The sequence below is a fragment of the Oncorhynchus keta genome, unplaced genomic scaffold (assembly GCF_023373465.1).
Source record: "Oncorhynchus keta strain PuntledgeMale-10-30-2019 unplaced genomic scaffold, Oket_V2 Un_scaffold_22585_pilon_pilon, whole genome shotgun sequence".
Classification (NCBI taxonomy): Eukaryota; Metazoa; Chordata; class Actinopteri; order Salmoniformes; family Salmonidae; genus Oncorhynchus; species Oncorhynchus keta.
This window is the reverse complement of record NW_026290870.1, coordinates 21308-47873: the sequence shown is the minus strand read 5'-3', so window position 1 is coordinate 47873 and position 26566 is coordinate 21308. Positions and strand designations below refer to the sequence as shown.

Genomic DNA, 26566 nt, shown 5'->3' with positions numbered 1-26566 from the left:
TGCTGCCTTGGCAGGAACTAATGGGGATCCATAATAAACCCCAGGAAGAGTAGCTGCTGCCTTGGCAGGAACTAATGGGGATCCTTAATGAATCCAAAATACAACACTCAGCCAAAGATTCCATTAACACAAAGTAACATTAGAAATATTATACATATTAAATCATTCTGGATCAATTATACATCATCAATCAATGTGTGAGTGAATCAATGAATCAGACATAATAGAGAGCCATTCAATGTGTGAGTGAATCAATGAATCAGGCATAATAGAGAGCCATTCAATGTGTGAGTGAATCAATGAATCAGGCATAATAGAGAGCCATTCAATGTGTGAGTGAATCAATGAATCAGGCATAATAGAGAGCCATTCAATGTGTGAGTGAGTGAATTCAATGGTGAATCATAATAGAGAGCCATTCAATGTGTGAGTGAATCAGTGAATCAGGCATAATAGAGAGCCATTCAATGTGTGAGTGAATCAGTGAATCAGACATAATAGAGAGCCATTCAATGTGTGAGTGAATCAACGAATCAGGCATAATAGAGAGCCATTCAATGTGTGAGTGAATCAATGAATCAGGCATAATAGAGAGCCATTCAATGTGTGAGTGAATCAATGAATCAGGCATAATAGAGAGCCATTCAATGTGTGAGTGAATCAATGAATCAGGCATAATAGAGAGCCATTCAATGTGTGAGTGAATCAGTGAATCAGGCATAATAGAGAGCCATTCAATGTGTGAGTGAATCAGGCATAATAGAGAGCCATTCAATGTGTGAAATCAGGCATAATAGAGAGCCATTCAATGTGTGAGTGAATCAGGCATAATAGAGAGCCATTCAATGTGTGAGTGAATCAGGCATAATAGAGAGCCATTCAATGTGTGAGTGAATCAATGAATCAGGCATAATAGAGAGCCATTCAATGTGTGAGTGAATCAATGCATAATAGAGAGCCATTCAATGTGTGAGTGAATCAATGAATCAGACATAATAGAGAGCCATTCAATGTGTGAGTGAATCAGGCATAATAGAGAGCCATTCAATGTGTGAGTGAATCAATGAATCAGGCATAATAGAGAGCCATTCAATGTGTGAGTGAATCAATGAATCAGCATAATAGAGAGCCATTCAATGTGTGAGTGAATCAATGAATCAGACATAATAGAGAGCCATTCAATGTGTGAGTGAATCAATGAATCAGGCATAATAGAGAGCCATTCAATGTGTGAGTGAATCAATGAATCAGGCATAATAGAGAGCCATTCAATGTGTGAGTGAATCAATGAATCAGGCATAATAGAGAGCCATTCAATGTGTGAGTGAATCAATGAATCAGGCATAATAGAGAGCCATTCAATGTGTGAGTGAATCAATGAATCAGGCATAATAGAGAGCCATTCAATGTGTGAGTGAATCAATGAATCAGGCATAATAGAGAGCCATTCAATGTGTGAGTGAATCAATGAATCAGGCATAATAGAGAGCCATTCAATGTGTGAGTGAAATCAGGCATAATAGAGAGCCATTCAATGTGTGAGTGAATCAGGCATAATAGAGAGCCATTCAATGTGTGAGTGAATCAATGAATCAGGCATAATAGAGAGCCATTCAATGTGTGAGTGAATCAATGAATCAAGCATAATAGAGAGCCATTCAATGTGTGAGTGAATCAGAATCATAATAGAGAGCCATTCAATGTGTGAGTGAATCAATGAATCAGGCATAATAGAGAGCCATTCAATGTGTGAGTGAATCAATGAATCAGGCATAATAGAGAGCCATTCAATGTGTGAGTGAAATCAGGCATAATAGAGAGCCATTCAATGTGTGAGTGAATCAATGAATCAGGCATAATAGAGAGCCATTCAATGTGTGAAATCAATGAATCAAGCATAATAGAGAGCCATTCAATGTGTGAGTGAATCAGACATAATAGAGAGCCATTCAATGTGTGAGTGAATCAATGAATCAGGCATAATAGAGAGCCATTCAATGTGTGAGTGAATCAGGCATAATAGAGAGCCATTCAATGTGTGAGTGAATCAATGAATCAGGCATAATAGAGAGCCATTCAATGTGTGAGTGAATCAGGCATAATAGAGAGCCATTCAATGTGTGAGTGAATCAATGAATCAGGCATAATAGAGAGCCATTCAATGTGTAACTTTGTCCCACTAGAATCATGAGTGAGGCACCATGTCTACAGGACAGACAGGAAGACAGGTGAGGACAGACAGGAAGACAGGTAAGGACAGACAGGAAGACAGGTAAGGACAGACAGGAAGACAGGTAAGGACAGACAGGAAGACAGGTAAGGACAGACAGGAAGACAGGTAAGGACAGACAGGAAGACAGGTAAGGACAGACAGGAAGACAGGTAAGGACAGACAGTACCTGGGGTGTTCCACAGTCACAGTCCTCTCTTTCCTCTAACATGCCGTTGAGGCACCCAGGACAGACAGGAAGACAGGTAAGGACAGACAGGAAGACAGGTAAGGACAGACAGGTAAGGACAGACAGGAAGACAGGTGAGTCAGACAGTACCTGGGGTGTTCCACAGTCACAGTCCTCTCCTTCCTCTAACATGCCGTTGAGGCACCCAGGACAGACAGGAAGACAGGTAAGGACAGACAGGAAGACAGGTAAGGACAGACAGTACCTGGGGTGTTCCACAGTCACAGTCCTCTCTTTCCTCTAACATGCCGTTGAGGCACCCAGGACAGACAGGAAGACAGGTAAGGACAGACAGGAAGACAGGTAAGGACAGACAGGAAGACAGGTAAGGACAGACAGTACCTGGGGTGTTCCACAGTCACAGTCCTCTCCTTCCTCTAACATGCCGTTGCCACATTTAGCCACAGAGACGATGTTGGACTGGGAGGGCTGGTTCAACAGACACACCCCTCCTCCACGCAGGACCAGACGCTCAAAGTCAGAGGCACTACAGTCACTGAAGAGGGTGGATCCACTGGGGAGGGGAAGACAGACGACGCTGTACATGAATACCAAACCGATGGAATCATTCAAATCAGTCACAATCAATGACTCCATTTCTATGAGACATACACTTATCAATATGGGCAAAAGTATGTGGACACCTGCTCGTCAAACATCTCATTCCAAAACCATGGGCATTAATATGGAGTTGGTCCCTCTTTGCTGCTATAACAGCCTCCACTCTTCTGGGAAGGCTTTCCACTAGATGTAGGAACATTGCTGCTATAACAGCCTCCACTCTTCTGGGAAGGCTTTCCACTAGATGTTGGAACATTGCTGCTATAACAGCCTCCACTCTTCTGGGAAGGCTTTCCACTAGATGTTGGAACATTAATGCTATAACAGCCTCCACTCTTCTGGGAAGGCTTTCCACTAGATGTTGGAACATTGCTGCTGTAACAGCCTCCACTCTTCTGGGAAGGCTTTCCACTAGATGTTGGAACATTGCTGCTGTAACAGCCTCCACTCTTCTGGGAAGGCTTTCCACTAGATGTTGGAACATTGCTGCTATAACAGCCTCCACTCTTCTGGGAAGGTTTTCCACTAGATGTTGGAACATTGCTGCTATAACAGCCTCCACTCTTCTGGGAAGGCTTTCCACTAGATGTTGGAACATTGCTGCTATAACAGCCTCCACTCTTCTGGGAAGGCTTTCCACTAGACGTTGGAACATTGCTGCTATAACAGCCTCCACTCTTCTGGGAAGGCTTTCCACTAGATGTTGGTACATTGCTGCTATAACAGCCTCCACTCTTCTAGGAAGGCTTTCCACTAGATGTAGGAACATTAATGCTATAACAGCCTCCACTCTTCTGGGAAGGCTTTCCACTAGATGTTGGAACATTGCTGCTGTAACAGCCTCCACTCTTCTGGGAAGGCTTTCCACTAGATGTTGGAACATTGCTGCTATAACAGCCTCCACTGTTCTGGGAAGGCTTTCCTCTAGATGTAGGAACATTAATGCTATAACAGCCTCCACTCTTCTGGGAAGGCTTTCCACTAGATGTTGGAACATTGCTGCTATAACAGCCTCCACTCTTCTGGGAAGGCTTTCCACTAGATGTAGGAACATTAATGCTATAACAGCCTCCACTCTTCTGGGAAGGCTTTCCACTAGATGTTGGAACATTGTATGTACTTGCTTCCATTCAGCCACGTCAGTATTAGTGAGGTCAGGCACCGAGTTTGGATGATTAGGCCTGGCTCACAGTCGGCTTGATTCGTTCCAATTCATTCCAAAGGTGATCGATGGGGTTGAGGTCAGGGCTCTGTGCAGGCCAGTCAAGTTCTTCCACACAGATCTCGATAAATCATTTCTGTATGGACCTCGCTTTGTGCACGGGGGGCATTGTCATGCTGAAACAGGAAGGGCCTTCCCCAAACTGTTGCCACAAAGTTGGAAGCACAGAATCATCTAGAATGTCTTTGTATGCTGTAGCGTTAAGATTTCCCTTCACTGGAACTAAGGGGCCTGAACCATGAAAAACAGACCATTATTCCTCCTCCACCAAACTTTACAGTTGGCACTATGCATTGGGGCAGGGAGCGTTCTCCTGGCACCAAACCCAGATTTGTCCGTCTGACTGCCAGATGGAAAAGCGTGATTCAGAGAACGCTCCAGAGTCCAACGGTGGTGAGCTCCACACCACTCCAGCCGACGCTTGGCATTGCTCATGGTGATCTTAGGCTTGTGTGCGGCTGTTCGGCCACGGAAACTCATTTCATGAAGCTCTTGATGAACACATCTTGTGCTGACGTTGCTTCCAGAGGCAGTTGTGAACTCTGTAATGACTGTCGCAAACGAGGACAGACTATATTTACGCTCTACTTGCCCCAGCACTCTGCAGTCCCGTTCTGGCAGCTTGTGTGGCCTACCACTTCGTGGCTGAGCCATTTTTGCTCCTAGACGTTTCCACTTCACAATAACAGCACTTACAGTTGACCGGGGCAGCTCTAGCAGGGAAGAAATTTGACAAACTGTCTTGTTGGAAAGGTGGCATCCTATGACGGTGCCACGTTGAAAGTCACAGAGCTCTACAGTAAGACCATTCTGCTGCCAATGTTTGTCTATGGCGATTACATGGCAGTGTGCTAGATTTTATACACTTGTCAGCAATGGGTGTGGGCCCGAATGAACCAGATCCACTAATTTGAAGGGGTGTCCACATACTTTTGTATATATAGTGGGGCGGCAGGGTAGCCTAGTGGTTAGAGCGTTGGACTAGTAACCGGAAGGTTGCAAGTTCAAACCCCCGAGCTGACAAGGTACAAATCTGTCGTTCTGCCCCTGAACAGGCAGTTAACCCACTGTTCCTAGACCAGTTAACCCACTGTTCCTAGACCAGTTAACCCACTGTTCCTAGACCAGTTAACCACTGTTCCTAGGCAGTCATTGAAAATAAGAATTTGTTCATAACTGACTTGCCAAGTTAAATTAAGGTCAAATAAAATAAAAAATTAACTCAGCAGGTGAGTGTAAATAATGTTGACCAATACAGTGGCAACCTCACAGTTAATATAGTTCAACAAACAGGTTGAATAGCAGATGGCCTCTGAGATTTTAGTTTTTTTGTGGCGATGACAGTCGAGGCCAGTACTTTACTTACGTTGCCGAGGCAGCCATGATACAGCTCCCTCCATTACAGCTACAGCGGCTGTCGTCGTGATTCATGCCCAGGTTATGGCCCATCTCGTGGGCCACGACAGTAGAGACGTAGCCCAGATTGTCACCACTATACTGTGGATATAGAAGACTGTTCAGATGTGGAATGGATAAAATAAATATATATATATATATATATATATATATATATATATATATATGTTTAAAGGAGAAAATGACAATTGATTTAAACCAAAAACACAAAAGGACACTCTGAATACTATAACATGCTCTGAATACTATAACATGCTCTGAATACTATAACATGCTCTGAATACTATAACATGCTCTGAATACTATAACATGCTCTGAATACTATAACATGCTCTGAATACTATAACATGCTCTGAATACTATAAAATACTCTGAATACTATAAAATACTCTGACTACTATAAAATACTCTGACTACTATAAAATACTCTGAATACTATAAAATGTTAGCAGGAGCCTTTGGAACATGGGATTACACACGTCACATTACGACACGAAGAAGAATCTGTGGAATGACACAAAGACACTGTGCTTCGTCATCGTGGACTGGTTTTACCTGTTTACATTTGCATAGCAGATTAACTCCTGAGATGAATCCTAAAATGGCACCCTATTTCTGTTATAGTGCACTACTATAGACCAGAGCCCTATTCCCTATATAGTGGCACTATAGACCAGAGCCCTATTCCCTATATATAGTGCACGACTATAGACCAGAGCCCTATTCCCTATATAGTGGTACTACTATAGACCAGAGCCCTATTCCCTACATAGTGCACTACTCTAGACCAGAGCCCTATTCCCTATATAGTGGTACTACTATAGACCAGAGCCCTATTCCCTATATAGTGGTACTACTATAGACCAGAGCCCTATTCCCTATATAGTGCACTACTATAGACCAGAGCCCTATTCCCTACATAGTGCACTACTCTAGACCAGAGCCCTATTCCCTATATAGTGCACTACTATAGACCAGAGCCCTATTCCCTATATAGTGCACTACTATAGACCAGAGCCCTATTCCCTACATAGTGCACTACTATAGACCAGAGCCCTATTCCCTATATAGTGGTACTACTATAGACCAGAGCCCTATTCCCTATATAGTGGTACTACTATAGACCAGAGCCCTATTCCCTATATAGTGCACTACTATAGACCAGAGCCCTATTCCCTACATAGTGCACTACTCTAGACCAGAGCCCTATTCCCTATATAGTGCACTACTATAGACCAGAGCCCTATTCCCTATATAGTGCACTACTATAGACCAGAGCCCTATTCCCTACATAGTGCACTACTCTAGACCAGAGCCCTATTCCCTATATAGTGCACTACTATAGACCAGAGCCCTATTCCCTATATAGTGGCACTACTATAGACCAGAGCCCTATTCCCTATATATAGTGCACGACTATAGACCAGAGCCCTATTCCCTATATAGTGGTACTACTATAGACCAGAGCCCTATTCCCTACATAGTGCACTACTCTAGACCAGAGCCCTATTCCCTATATAGTGGTACTACTATAGACCAGAGCCCTATTCCCTACATAGTGCACTACTCTAGACCAGAGCCCTATTCCCTACATAGTGCACTACTATAGACCAGAGCCCTATTCCCTATATAGTGCACTACTATAGACCAGAGCCCTATTCCCTATATAGAACACTACTGTTGACCAGAGCCCTATTCCCTATATAGAACACTACTATAGACCAGAGCCCTATTCCCTATATAGAACACTACTATAGACCAGAGCCCTATTCCCTATATAGTGCACTACTATAGACCAGAGCCCTATTCCCTATATAGAACACTACTATAGACCAGAGCCCTATTCCCTATATAGTGGCACTACTATAGACCAGAGCCCTATTCCCTATATAGAACACTACTATAGACCAGAGCCCTATTCCCTATATAGAACACTACTATAGACCAGAGCCCTATTCCCTATATAGTGGCACTACTATAGACCAGAGCCCTATTCCCTATATAGTGGCACTACTATAGACCAGAGCCCTATTCCCTATATATAGTGCACGACTATAGACCAGAGCCCTATTCCCTATATAGTGCACTACTATAGACCAGAGCCCTATTCCCTATATAGAACACTACTATAGACCAGAGCCCTATTCCCTATATAGTGGCACTACTATAGACCAGAGCCCTATTCCCTATATAGTGCACTACTATAGACCAGAGCCCTATTCCCTATATAGTGCACTACTATAGACCAGAGCCCTATTCCCTATATAGTGGTACTACTATAGACCAGAGCCCTATTCCCTATATAGTGGTACTACTATAGACCAGAGCCCTATTCCCTATTATAGTATCATGGTGTGTCTGAGAAACTGCACTATTGTCTTCTACATCTGACTCATGAATAATCTAGACCTATCAGGTGGCTGACACGACTTCACAACACTAACAACCACAGCCTCAGACGGTACTAGCTGGCTAGGTTACAATGATTAGTCTGCTAGGTGTTAGGGTCCCGTCTAGGTTACAATGATGAGTCTGCTAGGTGTTAGGGTCCTGTCTAGGTTACAATGATTAGTCTGCTAGGTGTTAGGGTCCAGTCTCTCTCAAGGTTACAATGATTAGTCTGCTTGGTGTTAGGGTCCTGTCTAGGTTACAATGATTAGTCTGCTAGGTGTTAGGGTCCCGTCTAGGTTACAATGATTAGTCTGCTAGGTGTTAGGGTCCAGTCTCTCTCAAGGTTACAATGATTAGTCTGCTAGGTGTTAGGGTCCAGTCTCTCTCAAGGTTACAATGATTAGTCTGCTAGGTGTTAGGGTCCTGTCAAGGTTACAATGATTAGTCTGCTAGGTGTTAGGGTCCTGTCTAGGTTACAATGATTAGTCTGCTAGGTGTTAGGGTCCTGTCTCTCTCAAGGTTACAATGATTAGTCTGCTAGGTGTTAGGGTCCTGTCTAGGTTACAATGATGAGTCTGCTAGGTGTTAGGGTCCTGTCTAGGTTACAATGATTAGTCTGCTAGGTGTTAGGGTCCTGTCTAGGTTACAATGATTAGTCTGCTAGGTGTTAGGGTCCTGTCTAGGTTACAATGATTAGTCTGCTAGGTGTTAGGGTCCTGTCTAGGTTACAATGATTAGTCTGCTAGGTGTTAGGGTCCTGTCTAGGTTACTGCTAGGTGTTAGGGTCCTGTCTCTCTCAAGGTTATGATTAGTCTGCTAGGTGTTAGGGTCCTGTCTAGGTTACAATGATTAGTCTGCTAGGTGTTAGGGTCCTGTCTAGGTTACAATGATTAGTCTGCTAGGTGTTAGGGTCCTGTCTAGGTTACAATGATTAGTCTGCTAGGTGTTAGGGTCCTGTCTAGGTTACAATGATTAGTCTGCTAGGTGTTAGGGTCCTGTCTAGGTTACAATGATTAGTCTGCTAGGTGTTAGGGTCCTGTCTAGGTTACAATGATTAGTCTGCTAGGTGTTAGGGTCCTGTCTAGGTTACAATGATTAGTCTGCTAGGTGTTAGGGTCCTGTCTCTCTCAAGGTTACAATGATTAGTCTGCTAGGTGTTAGGGTCCTGTCCAATGATCTCTGCTAGGTTAGGTTACAATGATTAGTCTGCTAGGTGTTAGGGTCCTGTCTGATTAGTCTCTAGGTTACAATGATTAATCTGCTAGGTGTTAGGGTCCCGTCTATACAATGATTAGTCTGCTACCTATACACCTTACAATGATTAATCTGCTAGGTACACCTACCGGTGAATACATACACCTACATGTTACACCTACCGATGAATACTACATACGCCACCTACCGATGAATACTACATACGCCTACCGATGAATACTACATACGCCTACCGATGAATACTACATACGCCTACCGATGAATACTACATACGCCTACCGATGAATACTACATACGCCTACCGGTGAATACTACATACGCCTACCGGTGAATACTACATACGCCTACCGGTGAATACTACATACGCCTACCGGTGAATACTACACACGCCTACCGGTGAATACTACACACGCCTACCGGTGAATACTACACACGCCTACCGGTGAATACTACACACGCCTACCGGTGAATACTACACACGCCTACCGGTGAATACTACATACGCCTACCGGTGAATACTACACACGCCTACCGGTGAATACTACACACACCTACCGGTGAATACTACACACACCTACCGGTGAATACTACACACACCTACCGGTGAATACTACATACACCTACCGGTGAATACTACACACACCTACCGGTGAATACTACATACACCTACCGGTGAATACTACACACACCTACGGGTGAATACTACATACACCTACGGGTGAATACTACATACACCTACGGGTGAATACTACATACACCTACGGGTGAATACTACATACACCTACCGGTGAATACTACATACACCTACCGGTGAATACTACATACACCTACCGGTGAATACTACATACACCTACCGGTGAATACTACATACACCTACCGGTGAATACTACATACACCTACCGGTGAATACTACATACACCTACCGGTGAATACTACACCTAGTGGTGAATACTACATACACCTACCGGTGAATACTACACACGCCTACCGGTGAATACTACACACGCCTACCGGTGAATACTACATACGCCTACCGGTGAATACTACATACACCTACCGGTGAATACTACATACACCTACCGGTGAATACTACATACACCTACCGGTGAATACTACATACACCTACCGGTGAATACTACACCTAGTGGTGAATACTACATACACCTACCGGTGAATACTACACACGCCTACCGGTGAATACTACACACACCTACCGGTGAATACTACACACACCTACCGGTGGATACTACATACACCTACCGGTGGATACTGTACACCTACCGGTGGATACTATACACCTACCGGTGGATACTATACACCTACCGGTGGATACTATACACCTACCGGTGGATACTACACACCTACCGGTGGATACTACACACACCTACCGGTGGATACTGTACACACCTACCGGTGAATACTATACACCTACCGGTGAATACTATACACCTACCGGTGAATACTATACACCTACCGGTGAATACTATACACCTACCGGTGAATACTATACACCTACCGGTGAATACTATACACCTACCGGTGAATACTACACACCTACCGGTGAATACTATATACACCTACCGATGAATACTATACACACCTACCGGTGAATACTATACACCTACCGATGAATACTATACACACCTACCGATGAATACTACATACACCTACCGATGAATACTACATACACCTACCGATGAATACTACATACACCTACTGGTGAATACTACACCTAATGGTGAATACTATATACCTACTGGTGAATACTACACCTACTGGTGAATACTATATACCTACTGGTGAATACTATATACCTACTGGTGAATACTATATACCTACTGGTGAATACTATATACCTACTGGTGAATACTATATACCTACTGGTGAATACTATATACCTACTGGTGAATACTATATACCTACTGGTGAATACTATATACCTACTGGTGAATACTATATACCTACTGGTGAATACTATATACCTACTGGTGAATACTATATACCTACTGATGAATACTATACACACCTACCGTGAATACTATACACACCTACCGGTGAATACTATACACCTACCGGTGAATACTATACACCTACCGGTGAATACTATACACCTACCGGTGAATACTATACACCTACTGATGAATACTATATACCTACTGATGAATACTACACCTAATGGTGAATACTATATACCTACTGGTGAATACTACACCTACTGGTGAATACTATATACCTACTGGTGAATACTATATACCTAGTGGTGAATACTATATACCTACTGGTGAATACTACACCTAATGGTGAATACTATATACCTACTGGTGAATACTACACCTAATGGTGAATACTATATACCTACTGGTGAATACTATATACCTACTGGTGAATACTATATACCTAATGGTGAATACTACACCTAATGGTGAATACTACACCTAATGGTGAATACTACATGAAGCTTCGGACCCAAACCTATCACTACTAACCACATTGATTCCTCCAGCGGTAGCCATCGAACACACTGTGCCCACGAACGCCATGCCCAGGATCCCTCCCGAATACGCTCCCCCCAGACCACTGGGGAAACAAAGAGAGAAAAGCATTACAGGACCAAGATGATCAACTAACAGACCACTGGGGAAACACAGAGAGAAAAACATTACAGGACAAAGATGATCAACTAACAGACCACTGGGGAAACAAAGAGAGAAAAGCATTACAGGACCAAGATGATCAACTAACAGACCACTGGGGAAACAAAGAGAGAAAAGCATTACAGGACCAAGATGATCAACTAACAGACCACTGGAGAAACAAATAGAGAAAAGCATTACAGGACAAAGATGATCAACTAACAGACCACTGGGGAAACAAAGAGAGAAAAACATTACAGGACAAAGATGATCAACTAACAGACCACTGGGGAAACAAAGAGAGAAAAACATTACAGGACAAAGATGATCAACTAACAGACCACTGGGGAAACACAGAGAGAAAAACATTACAGGACAAAGATGATCAACTAACAGACCACTGGGGAAACATGGGACACCAGGTGGGTGATTCCCCTCTAATCAGGACTGATTTAGACCTGGGACACCAGGTGGGTGATTCCCCTCTAATCAGGGACTGGTTTAGACCTGGGACACCAGGTGGGTGATTCCCCTCTAATCAGGGCCTGGTTTAGACCTGGGACACCAGGTGGGTGATTCCCCTCTAATCAGGGACTGGTTTAGACCTGGGACACCAGGTGGGTGATTCCCCTCTAATCAGGGCCTGGTTTAGACCTGGGACACCAGGTGGGTGATTCCCCTCTAATCAGGGCCTGGTTTAGACCTGGGACACCAGGTGGGTGATTCCCCTCTAATCAGGGCCTGGTTTAGACCTGGGACACCAGATGGGTGATTCCCCTCTAATCAGGGCCTGGTTTAGACCTGGGACACCAGGTGGGTGATTCCCCTCTAATCAGGGCCTGGTTTAGACCTGGGACACCAGGTGGGTGATTCCCCTCTAATCAGGGCCTGGTTTAGACCTGAGACACCAGGTGGGGTGATATATTCACTATCAGGTAGAGGAGAAAACCAGCAGTGGTCCGGACGTCGTAGGGTTTAAGATGATCGGGTATCGGGGAACACAATTTAAACATCTATCAACGACTCATTGTTATGCGGCGACTGGAGACAAACCGCTCAGTATTATAGATTAACACATGACGGTCTGTCGTCAGATGTTAATCACAGACCTGACTAACGACTATATACACCAGAGGTATTAAAATCTTAAAACGGAACCATTTTATTTTTAAAGGAGACCAACGTAAAACAACATATACTGACATATGTAAATATCTAATACAACAGAATATACCACTTAGCAGACAGTTTTTTTCCCCAAAGCCACATACATACTGTAGTGACTGTATGCATTGTTAATATGTGTACAAGTGATCACTGTGGTAACTGAACCCACAATCCTATCAGGCATCGTAGCCTAGTGGTTAGAGCGTTGGACTAGTAACCGGAAGGTTGCGAGTTCAAACCCCCGAGCTGACAAGGTACAAATCTGTCGTTCTGCCCCTGAACAGGCAGTTAACCCACTGTTCCCAGGCCGTCATTGAAAATAAGAATATGTTCTTAACTGACTTGCCTGGTTAAATAAAGGTAAAAAAAAAAAATAATAAAAAAAATAAAATAAAAATATCTTACCAACTGAGCCAATCAGAACCATTACATCTCTTCCACTCACACAATTAGCTGTATAAATATCTAATACAACAGAATATACCACTTAGCAGACAGTTTTTCCCCAAAGCCACATACATACTGAAGTGACTGTATGCATTGTTAATATGTGTACAAGTGATCACTATGGTAACTGGCATCAATTCTCTTACCAACTGAGCCAATCAGAACCATTACATCTCTTCCACTCACACAATTAGCTGTGCGTCATCATGCCTGATCCGCGGCAGCAGTACCGTCTTCCTCCACTTGACGAACAGTCCCAACACTTCCCCCGCAGAGCCTTCCACACTGAAGGGGTTGGCTTCCTTAAAGACCTCCAGGCCTACCAGCACCACGCGGACATTCAGCCTCTTATAGTACTGGAGACGAATACAGAACAATACATAGTAAACATATCACGTCATGCTAATTATTTACAGACAACAACAGATATACAGCCACATAGTCGAGCAGCCTCAAAATTCAAATCTGGACCCGGTTGCTGACCTGTTGCACCCTATATAAAACTACTGTAATTATTAGAGCTCATTGTAGCCTTATGTCTCAATGAGGATGAAGAGGATTAAGGAAGTACATTTCAGTGTAACATTGTTGTTTGCTTGAGACTGAGTAGAGAGAGCGAGAGAGAGAGAGAGAGAGAGAGAGAAAGAGAGAAAGAGAGAAAGAGAGAAAGAGAGAAAGAGAAAGAGAGAAAGAGAGAAAGAGAGAGAGAAGAGAGAGAGAAAGAGAGAGAGAGAGAGGGAGAGAGAGAGAGAGAGAGAGAGAAAGAGAGAAAGAGAGAAAGAGAGAAAGAGAGAGAGAGGGAGAGAGAGAGAGGAGGGGAAAGAGAGAGAGAAAAGAGAGAGAGGAGGGGAAATAGAGAGGGAAAGAGAGAGAGGGGAAAGAGAGAGAGGGGAAAGAGAGAGAGGGGAAAGAGAGAGAGGGGAAAGTGAGAGGGAAAGAGATGGAAAGAGAGAGAAAGAGAGAGGAGGGAGAGAGAGAGAAAGAGAGAGAGAGGAGGGAAAGAGAGTGACAGGAGGGAAAGAGAAAGAGTGAGACAGAGAGAAAGAGAGTGAGACAGAGAAAGAGAGAGTGAGACAGAGAAAGAGAGAGTGAGACAGAGAGAAAGAGAGACAGAGAGAGAGAGAGACAGAAAGAGAGAAACAGAGAGACAGAGAGAGAGAGAGACAGAAAGACAGAGAGAGAGAGAGACAGAGAGACACAGAGAGAGAGAGAGAGAGAGCCAGAGAAAGAGTGAGAGACAGAGAGAGAGAGAGAGAGACAGAGAGAAAGAGAGAGACAGAGAGAGACAGAGAGAGAGAGAGAGAGAGACAGAGAGAGACAGAGAGAGACAGAGAGAGAAAGAGAGAGAGAGAAAGAGAGAGAGAGAGAAAGAGAGAGACAGAGAAAGAGAAAGAGAGAGAGAGAGAGAGAGATCTTTTGTCACCCCATCCAGCAGATTGGCTAGTTCCACCATCTCCTCTCGCACCGCTGTCTCGTTCTTCTTCTTGTAGGTGTACTGTGGACATGGTCAGAAAGAGGCAGAACTCAGTCAGCTGATCATCATGTAAGAATACATTCTAATATATCCCAAATTGGAGTAGCATTAACTTAGGATTATACATGAGGCAAGTGGCTCTGAAACCTCTCCTCGAGGAACCTCAGACATTTTCACAATTGTGTTGTAGCCCTTAACTATCTTACCTGATTGACCTATTGAAAAGGGCTTGATGATTCGTTGACCAGTTGAATCTTAGCTGGGGAAGTTACATGGAACGAATGGGCGTCCAATAGGAGAGGTCGGAAAACCTCTGTGTTAGCCGACACAAGTTATACATCATCTATAGAATTAGAAAAATAGTAAGTCTCTTACCCTGAGAAAGTCAGCAACCAACACCAACTCTACATATCTGGTCTGAGGTAGATTACGTTTTCTCTGTTAAGAAGAAGAAGAAATTAAAGAAAGTCCTAGGTGAGACTGGTACATCTCCTTCACCTCCATGTTTAGTGTGACAGACATCCAGTACATTCCCCCTGAAAACACTTTGATATCTGTTACATTCTGCCAGGCTGTGTAATATCTGTTACATTCTGCCAGGCTGTGTAATATCTGTTACATTCTGCCATGCTGTGTAATATCTGTTACATTCTGCCATGCTGTGTATTATCTGTTACATTCTGCCACGCTGTGTAATATCTGTTACATTCTGCCATGCTGTGTAATATCTGTTACATTCTGCCATGCTGTGTAATATCTGTTACATTCTGCCATGCTGTGTAATATCTGTTACATTCTGCCACGCTGTGTAATATCTGTTACATTCTGCCATGCTGTGTAATATCTGTTACATTCTGCCATGCTGTGTAATATGTTACATTCTGCCATGCTGTGTAATATCTGTTACATTCTGCCATGCTGTGTAATATTTGTTACATTCTGCCACGCTGTGTAATATCTGTTACATTCTGCCACGCTGTGTAATATCTGTTACATTCTGCCATGCTGTGTAATATCTGTTACATTCTGCCATGCTGTGTAATATCTGTTACATTCTGCCATGCTGTGTAATATCTGTTACATTCTGCCATGCTGTGTAATATCTGTTACATTCTGCCATGCTGTGTAATATCTGTTACATTCTGCCACGCTGTGTAATGGAAACATCCCAACCCGTAACAGTGCCGTCATCGAGAGGGAAGGGTCGAAAGGCGAGTGACTCTCAGTGCGCGACGTCTCATTGGTCACTCCACAGACAAAGGGCTCCGATTGGTTGTGCTCCAGGCGGTAGAGGAGGTGCTCGTTGTTTGTCGATTGCTTGACTGGTTCCAGCCCATAACTCTGGTTGCCAAGGAGAATGACACCCCTATGAAGAAGAAGTGCAACGGACAGATTCACAAATCAATGCTGACAAATTACTTTTCATTCACAAGATCCCCGCAATGGTTTAACACCACTTCCTGTAATCAAGCTGAAGTCAGCGATTAGAAGTAGAGGACTGAGAAAGTCAGGATAACTGGTTAGACAAACCAGTAAACTACTAGAGGACTGGGAAAGTCAGGATAACTGGTTAGACAAACCAGTAAACTATTAGAGGACTGAGAAAGTCAGGATAACTGGTTAGACAAACCAGGAAACTATTAGAGGACTGGGAAAGTCAGGATAACTGGTTAGACAAACCAGGAAACTATTAGAGGACAGGGAAAGTCAGGATAACTGGTTAGACAAACCAGTAAACTATTAGAGGACAGAGAAAGTCAGGATAACTGGTTAGACAAACCAGGAAACTATTAGAGGACAGGGAAAGTCAGGATAACTGGTTAGACAAACCAGGAAACTATTAGAGGACAGGGAAAGTCAGGATAACTGGTTAGACAAACCAGGAAACTATTAGAGGACAGGGAAAGTCAGGATAACTGGTTAGACAAACCAGGAAACTATTAGAGGACAGGGAAAGTCAGGATAACTGGTTAGACAAACCAGGAAACTAGTATGAAAGGACTGGAGAACTTCCTTGTTAAGAGACTCTTCAAGCCCTCTGATTGGATCACTGGAGGTGGAATAAAACACAACCCCTATGTACAGGTCTACAAATACAAAAGCATGTGGTCCTCTGTAGTTCAGTTAGTATAACGCGGTCCTCTGTAGTTCAGTTAGTAGAACGCGGTCCTCTGTAGTTCCGTTAGTAGAACGCGGTCCTCTGTAGTTCCGTTAGTAGAACGCGTCCTCTGTAGTTCCGTTAGTAGAACGCGTCCTCTGTAGTTCCGTTAGTAGAACGCGGTCCTCCGTCGTTAGTAGAACGCGTCCTCCGTCGTTAGTAGAACGCGTCCTCCGTAGTTCAGTTAGTAGAACGCTGGTCGATAGTAGAACGCGGTCCTCCGTAGTTCAGTTAGTAGAACGCGGTCCTCCGTAGTTCCGTTAGAACGCAGTCCTCCGTCATTAGTACAACGCGTCCTCCGTAGTTCAGTTAGTAGAACATGGTCCTCTGTAGTTCAGTTAGTAGAACGCGGTCCTCCGTAGTTCAGTTAGTAGAACGCGGTCCTCCGTAGTTCAGTTAGTAGAACGCGGTCGTTAGTAGAACGCGGTCCTCTGTCGTTAGTAGAACGCGTCCTCCGTAGTTCAGTTAGTAGAACGCGGTCGTTAGTATAACGCGTCCTCCGTCGTTAGTAGAACGCGTCCTGCGTCGTTAGTAGAACGCGTCCTCCGTCGTTAGTAGAACGCGTCCTCCGTCGTTAGTAGAACGCGTCCTCCGTCGTTAGTAGAACGCGTCCTCCGTAGTTCCGTTAGTAGAACGCGGTCCTCCGTAGTTCCGTTAGTAGAACGCGGTCCTCCGTAGTTCCGTTAGTAGAACGCGGTCCTCCGTAGTTCCGTTAGTAGAACGCGGTCCTCCGTAGTTCCGTTAGTAGAACGCGGTCCTCCGTAGTTCAGTTAGTAGAACGCAGTCCTCCATAGTTCAGTTAGTAGAACGCGTTCCTCCGTCGTTCCGTTAGTAGAACGCGGTCCTCCATAGTTCCGTTAGTAGAACGCGGTCCTCCATAGTTCCGTTAGTAGAACGCGTCCTCCGTCGTTAGTAGAACGCGTCCTCCATAGTTCCGTTAGTAGAACGCGGTCCTCCATAGTTCCGTTAGTAGAACGCGTCCTCCATAGTTCCGTTAGTAGAACGCGTCCTCCGTAGTTCAGTTAGTAGAACGCGGTCCTCCGTAGTTCCGTTAGTAGAACGCGGTCCTCCATAGTTCAGTTAGTAGAACGCGGTCGTTAGTAGAACGCGTTCCTCCATTGTTAGAACGCGGTCCTCCATAGTTCCGTTAGTAGAACGCGGTCCTCCATAGTTCCGTTAGTAGAACGCTGGTCGTTAGTAGAACGCGTTCCTCCGCCGTTAGTAGAACGCGTCCTCCGTCGTTAGTAGAACGCGGTCCTCCGTCGTTAGTAGAACGCGTCCTCCGTCGTTAGTAGAACGCGTAGTCCTCCGTCGTTAGTAGAACGCGTCCTCCGTCGTTAGTAGAACGCGGTCCTCCGTCGTTAGTAGAACGCGGTCCTCCGTCGTTAGTAGAACATGGTCCTCTGTAGTTCAGTTAGTAGAACGCGGTCCACCGTCGTTCTCTGAATGCGATCCTCTGTAGTTCAGTTAGTAGAACACGGTCCTCTGTAGTTCAGTTAGTAGAACACGGTCCTCTGTAGGTCAGTTAGTAGAACACGGTCCTCTGTAGTTCAGTTAGTAGAACACGGTCCTCTGTAGTTCAGTTAGTAGAACACGGTCCTCTGTAGTTCAGTTAGTAGAACACGGTCCTCTGTAGTTCAGTTAGTAGAACACGGTCCTCTGTAGTTCAGTTAGTAGAACACGGCCCTCTGTAGTTCAGTTAGTAGAACACGGCCCTCTGTAGTTCAGTTAGTAGAACACGGTCCTCTGTAGTTCAGTTAGTAGAACACGGTCCTCTGTAGTTCAGTTAGTAGAACACGGTCCTCTGTAGTTCAGTTAGTAGAACACGGCCCTCTGTAGTTCAGTTAGTAGAACACGGTCCTCTGTAGTTCCGTTAGTAGAACATGGTCCTCTGTAGTTCAGTTAGTAGAACGCGGTCCTCTGTAGTTCAGTTAGTAGAACGCGGTCCTCTGTAGTTCAGTTAGTAGAACATGGTCCTCTGTAGTTCAGTTAGTAGAACATGGTCCTCTGTAGTTCAGTTAGTAGAACATGGTCCTCTGTAGTTCAGTTAGTAGAACATGGTCCTCTGTAGTTCAGTTAGTAGAACATGGTCCTCTGTAGTTTAGGGTTAGTATTATTATATATAAGTGAATGAGAGACAGACCTGAGGTCAGTAGGTACTGAGAGTTAGTATTATATATATATATAAGTGAATGAGAGACAGACCTGAGGCCTGAGCAGGTGCTGAGGGCGACCAAAGATTCTTCATGATCCTCCACATCCCCATGGTAATAACAATGGACCTGCAACACACACACACACACACACACACACACCTATAAACAGGCATGTCATTTAAAAACACCATGTAGAAATATACAGCCATAACGTATGCATGTAAAGTAACAGTCAAAGGTTTGGACACCTTCTCATTCAAGGGTTTTTCTTTATTTTTACTATTTTCTACATTGTAGAATAATAGTGAAGACATCAAAACTATGAAATAACACATGGAATCATGTAGTAACCAAAACAAATCAAAATATATTTAACATTCTTCAAAGTCGCCACTCTTTTCCTTGAGGACAGCTTTGCACACTCTTGGCATTCTCTCAACCAGCTTTATGAGGTAGTCACCTGGAATGCATTTAAATTAACAGGTGTGCTTGGGCCAAGAAACACAAGCAGTGGACATTAGACCGGTGGAAATCTATCCTTTGGTCTGATGAGACGAAATTGGAGATTTTTGGTTCCAACCGCTGTGTCTTTATGAGACACAGGTGAACGGATGATCTCAGCATGTGTGGTTCACACCGTGAAGCATGGAGGAGGAGGTGGTGTGATGGTGCTTGGCTGGTGACACTGCTGGTGACTTATTAGAATTCAAGTCACACTTAACCAGCATGGCTGCCACAGCATTCTGCAGAAATACACCATCCCATCTGGTTAGTGGGACTATCGTTTGTTTTTCAACAGGACAATGACCCAACACACCTCCAGGTTGTGTAAGGGCTATTTGACCAAGAAGGAGAGTGATGGAGTGCTACATCAGATGACCTGGCCTCCACAATCACCCGACCTCAACCCAATTGAGATGGTTTGGGTTCAGTTGGACCGCAGAGTGAAGGAAAAGCAACCAACAAGTGCTCAGCATATGTGGGAACTCCTTCAAGACTGTTGGAACAGCATTCCAGGGGAAGCTGGTTGAGAGAATGCCAAGAGTGTGCAAAGCTGTCATCAAGGCAAAGGGTGGCTACTTTGAAGGATATTAAATATATTTTTGTTTAACACATTTTTTGGTTACTACATGATTCCATATGTGTTATTTCATAGTTGTGATGTCTTCACTATTATTCTACAAAAATAAAAATAAAGAAAAACCCTTGAATGAGTAGGTGTGTCCAGCTTTTGACTGGTAGTATATGCATGTATGTATCCCCCCCTCCCCCTTCGCATCCTGCCAGCCCACCCCACCCAGCTCGTCAGTCCCCTCCCATCCCACCCAGCTCGTCAGTCCCCCTCCCACCCCATCCAGCTCGTCAGTCCCCCTCCCACCCCACCCAGCTCTTCAGTCCCCCTCCCACCACACCCAGCTCGTCAGACCCCTCCCATCCCACCCAGCTCGTCAGTCCCCCTCACACCCCACCGAGCTCTTCAGTCCCCCTCACACCCCACCGAGCTCTTAAGTCCCCCTCCCACCCCAGTCTCCCCTTTACAATCCACACAATGTCATTCTGTAATGTAGTCTCTGCCACTTACATCAGGCTTAGGATATGTAGGCGTCAGATTCCCAGTGGCATCATGGGAAAACTGAACAAAGCTTTTGGATAAAAACTCTCTGATGACAAAAGAAGAAGAAATACACTGATCACTCCACAAGAATAGAATTGTGTGACCTTAAGGTCATTACCAGTACATAAGGTCATCGCCAGTACGTAAGGTCATTACCCGTATGTAAGGTTTTACCAGTATGTAAGGTCATAAAGTCATCACCAGTACGTAATAGAAAATAAACTGACATACGTGTTCTTTTGTAGATGTAGGAAATGTTCCTTGTTGTCAATGATCAATGAATAAGAACGTTCCTCGGGTTCTTCAGTCTGAAATGAGTTCCAACACAACACAGTCACATGAAAATACACCAGTGGTCATTTACCATCATGTGTCTAACCACGAGTTGGGAGGCCTGTAGAGGAAACCTTACCTTTCCCCAGTGGTCATTTACCATCATGTGTCTAACCACGAGTTGGGAGGCCTGTAGAGGAAACCTTACCTTTCCCCGTGGTCATTTACCATCATGTGTCTAACCACGAGTTGGGAGGCATGTAGAGGAAACCTTACCTTTCCCCGTGGTCATTTACCATCATGTGTCTAACCACGAGTTGGGAGGCCTGTAGAGGAAACCTTACCTTTCCCCGTGGTCATTTACCATCATGTGTCTCACCACGAGTTGGGAGGCCTTTAGAGGAAACCTTACCTTTCCCGTGGTCATTTACCATCATGTGTCTAACCACGAGTTGGGAGGCCTGTAGAGGAAACCTTACCTTTCCCCGTGGTCATTTACCATCATGTGTCTAACCACGAGTTGGGAGGCCTGTAGAGGAAACCTTACCTTTCCCCGTGGTCATTTACCATCATGTGTCTAACCACGAGTTGGGAGGCATGTAGAGGAAACCTTACCTTTCCCCGTGGTCATTTACCATCATGTGTCTAACCACGAGTTGGGAGGCCTGTAGAGGAAACCTTACCTTTCCCAGTGGTCATTTACCATCATGTGTCTAACCACGAGTTGGGAGGCATGTAGAGGAAACCTTACCTTTCCCCGTGGTCATTTACCATCATGTGTCTAACCACGAGTTGGGAGACCTGTAGAGGAAACCTTACCTTTCCCCGTGGTCATTTACCATCATGTGTCTAACCACGAGTTGGGAGGCCTGTAGAGGAAACCTTACCTTTCCCCGTGGTCATTTACCATCATGTGTCTAACCACGAGTTGGGAGGCCTGTAGAGGAAACCTTACCTTTCCCCGTGGTCATTTACCATCATGTGTCTAACCACGAGTTGGGAGGCATGTAGAGGAAACCTTACCTTTCCCCAGTGGTCATTTACCATCATGTGTCTAACCACGAGTTGGGAGGCCTGTAGAGGAAACCTTACCTTTCCCCGTGGTCATTTACCATCATGTGTCTAACCACGAGTTGGGAGGCCTGTAGAGGAAACCTTACCTTTCCCCGTGGTCATTTACCATCATGTGTCTAACCACGAGTTGGGAGGCCTGTAGAGGAAACCTTACCTTTCCCCGTAGTCATTTACCATCATGTGTCTAACCACGAGTTGGGAGGCATGTAGAGGAAACCTTACCTTTCCCCGTGGTCATTTACCATCATGTGTCTAACCACGAGTTGGGAGGCCTGTAGAGGAAACCTTACCTTTCCCCGTGGTCATTTACCATCATGTGTCTAACCACGAGTTGGGAGACCTGTAGAGGAAACCTTACCTTTCCCCGTAGTCATTTACCATCATGTGTCTAACCACGAGTTGGGAGGCCTGTAGAGGAAACCTTACCTTTCCCCGTGGTCATTTACCATCATGTGTCTAACCACGAGTTGGGAGGCCTGTAGAGGAAACCTTACCTTTCCCGAGTCAGGAAGTCTGTCGGCATTTCTGGCCCATCTCCTGTGAACAAGCTGAGGCTTTACAACCGTGTAGCTGGAAAGTTTAGATGTTTGTCCATTGAAAATATCTGAAAAAGGTAGAAAGAACAGCCATAAACTAGTGGCCAACTCGTGTTCCAACGGCCAACTCGTGTTCCCACGGCCAACTCGTGTTCCAACTCGTGTTCCAACGGCCAACTCGTGTTCCAACGGCCAACCCGTGTTCCAACGGCCAACCCGTGTTCCCACGGCCAACCCGTGTTCCCACGGCCAACCCGTGTTCCCACGGCCAACCCGTGTTCCAACGGCCAACCCGTGTTCCAACGGCCAACTCGTGTTCCAACGGCCAACTCGTGTTCCAACCCGTGTTCCAACGGCCAACCCGTGTTCCAACGGCCAACTCGTGTTCCAACGGCCAACCCGTGTTCCAACGGCCAACCCGTGTTCCAACGGCCAACTCGTGTTCCAACGGCAAACACTTGTTCCAACGGCCAATGTCCTGAATGGCCAAGATGACACACAGCCGAAGTCTAACCGGCCAATCAAACAAAACAGCTAATTAATCAAGTAAAAAACAAAATCAATCTACTGAAATGTGTCAACGATGACATACTGGCATGGTCCCAAGTTAATTAAATGAGTGGAAAACCTGATGCAAATGGTTTTAATTGTCTTTTTTTATATAAAACAATCTACACAAAATACTCTGATGTCAAAATTTATTTTGTAATTATTTTAAAAAGATTAATAGAAAATAAAGTCTTTGCATAAGACTCCTTGAATCAATACATGTTAAAAAAACACATTTGGCAGCGATTCCAGCTGGGAGGGTTTCTGGGTAAGTCTCTAAGAGTGATTCCAGCTGGGAGTCTTTCTGGGTAAGTCTCTAAGAGTGATTCCAGCTGCGAGTCTTTCTGGGTAAGTCTCTAAGAGTGATTCCAGCTGCGAGTCTTTCTGGGTAAGTCTCTAAGAGCGATTCCAGCTGCGAGTCTTTCTGGGTAAGTCTCTTAAGAGCGATTCCAGCTGTGAGTCTTTCTGGGTAAGTCTCTAAGAGCTTTACCACACCTGTATTGTGCAATATTAGCCATTATTCTTTAAACTCTGTCAATATGTTGGGAATCACAGCTAAACAGCAGTTTTCAAGTCTTGCCATTGATATTCAAGTAGATTTAAGTCAAACCTGTAACCTGAGTGGCCAACGTTCACTGACTTCATGGTAAGCAACTCCAGTGTGGATTTGGCCTTGTGTTTTAGATTGTCCTGCTGAAAGGTGAATCCCTCTACCAGTCTCTGGTGTAAAGCAAACTGAAGCAGGTTTTCCTCTAGTAGATTTGCCTGTGCTTAGCTCAATCCTATTTATTTTTATTCTGAAAAACTCCCTAGTCCTTAACGATGTCAAGCATACCCATAACATGATGCAGCCTCCACCACCATGCTTCATCCCCCTCTCAATTTTACATCACTGTTTGTGAGCATTTCTTCTTTGCCAAGATAATTCATCCACCTGACAGGTGTGGCATATCAAGAAGCTGATTAAACAGCACGATCATTACACAGGTGCACCTTGTGCTGGGGACAATAAAAGGCCACAAAAAATGTGCAGGTTTGTCACACAACACAATGCCACAGCCGTCTCAAGTTCTGAGGGAGCGTGCAATTGGCATGCAGGAATGTCCACCAGAGATGTTGTCTGAGAATGTTATGTTAATTTCTCTACCCAAAAAAATTCCTCCAACATCGTTTTAAATTATTTTTCTATTACGTCCAACCGGCCACCCAACTGCAGACCACGTGTTACCCCACCAGCCCAGTACCCCCACCAACCCGGGACCCCCACATCCAGCTTCTTCACCTGCGGGATCATTTGAGATCATCTGAGATCAGCCACCCAGACAGCTGATGAAACTGAGGAGTATTTCTGTCTGTAATAAAGCCCCTTTGTGGGGGAAAAACTCTGATTGGCTGGACTTAACTCCCCCGAGGGTGGGCCTATGCCCTCCCAGGCCTACCCATGGCTGAGCCCCTGCCCAGTCATGTGAAATCCATAGATTAGGGCTTGATACATTTATTTCAATTGACTGATTTCCTTATATGAACTGTAACCAAGTCAAATCATTGAAATTGTGGCATATAGTTATGCCTTGTGTAGGCTGCTATCTTAATTGAAATAAACTTCTGTGAGGGGGAAATAATTGCCACATTAGCTACCACCAACAACACTGTTCTAAAGCTGCCCAGTGGGAAGCCCCTCGGGTTTTCTCCTGGCAGATATCGGCTAGGTGAAGCGACCGTCTGTGCTCTCATACTCCCTAAAGACCGGGGCTTGAAAAACTAGAAGAACAAAAACACAGCAATATTACTGTTGTTTGCCTCTCTTGAGCCACCGTAGCAACAACATAGCCAGAAACATTTCCTAAAAAAAAGTATATATTAATCTTCTACATTCATAACTGTGTTCATAACTGAACACAGACATTTTAAAAGTTCCCTGTTTCCATGAATTGAGGAAGTAGATAACACTTCTCTGTGCCAAACAGTATCTTACCTGTAACTCCCAGTAACAGATAACAAAAATATTTGTTTAAATGAAATCAAATGTATTTATAAAGCCCTTCTTACATCAGCTGATATCTCAAAGTGCTGTACAGAAACCCAGCCTAAAACCCCAAACAGCAAGCAATGCAGGTGTAGAAGCACGGTGGCTAGGAAAAACTCCCTAGAAAGGCCAAAACCTAGGAAGAAACCTAGAGAGGAACCAGGCTCTGAGGGGTGGCCAGTCCTCTTCTGGCTGTGCCGGGTGGAGATTAGAATCCTAGAGAGGAACCAGGCTATGTGGGGTGGCCAGTCCTCTTCACATTATCTGATGTAACAATCTGTAGCTAGTTCTCTTGCCTTCCAGGACACAAAAACTAAAGTAAACTTCCAACTTTCTATTTGTTAACCTTAAAAAAATAGCAAAACTTAAGAAAATATTTTTTTAAATGCAGTCTCTAAACAAGTGAAATGACATTTTTCAAAATATATATATTTTTGTGGTGTGCCACACACACCCGACGTTTCATATTCGGTTCCACGCGTCACAAAGTGATTTAGGATCAGCTCTTACCATCACAGCCCAAACCTTCAGGCACATCAGAAACAATAAGACCGAGCCTGGATCAGAATAACAAGCGCTAACAAAGTTAATTATTTTGTGCGGAAGCACAACGTGTCGCGGAGAGATGTGAAATAGCCTATATTAGTGGTTAATAAGTAGAGTTAAACGGTATGATAGACAAAGTAGCCTTGTTATCAGGTAGGCTACATTTTACAATCAAATTCCCGAGGCTTTGTAATCGCAACAGGTACCAAGCGTAACGAAGAAGACTATCACCTAGGCAATAAAAAATACATCTCAATCTCTCACCCACCTTTATTGTTCTCGGTTCCAACGATGCAACAAATTAGAAACAGTAAAGTCACTACACTTTTCGCCACCATGATCCTTGCTACAGCATTTGTCCATTGACGACAACTGTGGAGGCGGACAGGGCAGGTGAGACGGCTTGGGGGTGCGCCGGTGAGCCAGAGGGGTGTGCCTAAAGTTACTCTTCTTCTATGGGGTTTATCGGCGTTTGGAATCCAACGTTATGGTGCATTACCGCCACCTACTGTTCAGGAGTGTGGGCCAGAGAGGACCGAAACGAAATCCTACATGTCAGCCCCGGTTATCTTAAATGTTTTTACGAAACGTTGCAAACTATATCTACTGATATTGATTTTTTTTTAAAATCTTCTCTCATCCCAGCTA

General features: G+C 44.5%; 1 protein-coding gene and 3 long non-coding RNA genes across 17 annotated transcripts in view; 2 read left to right on the top strand and 2 right to left on the bottom strand.

Moving 5' to 3' along the window:
* The window catches only part of LOC127928185 (disintegrin and metalloproteinase domain-containing protein 9-like), a 46716-nt gene extending 20400 nt beyond the window's left edge, over positions 1-26316 (bottom strand). Inside the window, exons 1-12 of the mRNA XM_052515320.1 lie at positions 26187-26316; positions 22756-22865; positions 21146-21222; positions 20882-20960; positions 19349-19425; positions 16159-16351; positions 15361-15423; positions 14935-15006; positions 13698-13867; positions 11751-11841; positions 5609-5739; positions 2802-2973 (exon numbers count right to left, since the gene is read on the bottom strand). Of these exons, the coding sequence (XP_052371280.1) occupies positions 2802-2973; positions 5609-5739; positions 11751-11841; positions 13698-13867; positions 14935-15006; positions 15361-15423; positions 16159-16351; positions 19349-19425; positions 20882-20960; positions 21146-21222; positions 22756-22865; positions 26187-26256 (1305 nt within the window). The 5' untranslated portion in view covers positions 26257-26316. The remainder of the gene's footprint in view (positions 1-2801; positions 2974-5608; positions 5740-11750; positions 11842-13697; positions 13868-14934; positions 15007-15360; positions 15424-16158; positions 16352-19348; positions 19426-20881; positions 20961-21145; positions 21223-22755; positions 22866-26186) is intronic.
* Positions 1976-2792, top strand: LOC127928180 (uncharacterized). Of its 2 annotated transcripts, XR_008130804.1 has the most exons (4): positions 1976-2382; positions 2476-2511; positions 2618-2647; positions 2741-2792. It is a non-coding gene; the product is annotated as an uncharacterized LOC127928180 (long non-coding RNA). The 2 variants fall into 2 exon arrangements; XR_008130805.1 differs by lacking the exon at positions 2618-2647 and having other exon boundaries at positions 2733-2792.
* LOC127928179 (uncharacterized) lies at positions 8455-9167 on the top strand. The gene is made up of 3 exons (XR_008130803.1): positions 8455-8543; positions 8714-8814; positions 8889-9167. It is a non-coding gene; the product is annotated as an uncharacterized LOC127928179 (long non-coding RNA).
* On the bottom strand, positions 21230-22648 carry LOC127928177 (uncharacterized). Of its 13 annotated transcripts, none has more exons than XR_008130790.1 (6): positions 22484-22648; positions 22211-22415; positions 21939-22142; positions 21803-21870; positions 21667-21734; positions 21230-21531 (listed from the first exon to the last, which is right to left on the bottom strand). It is a non-coding gene; the product is annotated as an uncharacterized LOC127928177 (long non-coding RNA). The 13 variants fall into 13 exon arrangements; XR_008130798.1 differs by having other exon boundaries at positions 21230-21395; XR_008130793.1 differs by lacking the exon at positions 21667-21734 and having other exon boundaries at positions 21230-21395; positions 21464-21531.
* Positions 26317-26566: the final 250 nt, after the last annotated feature.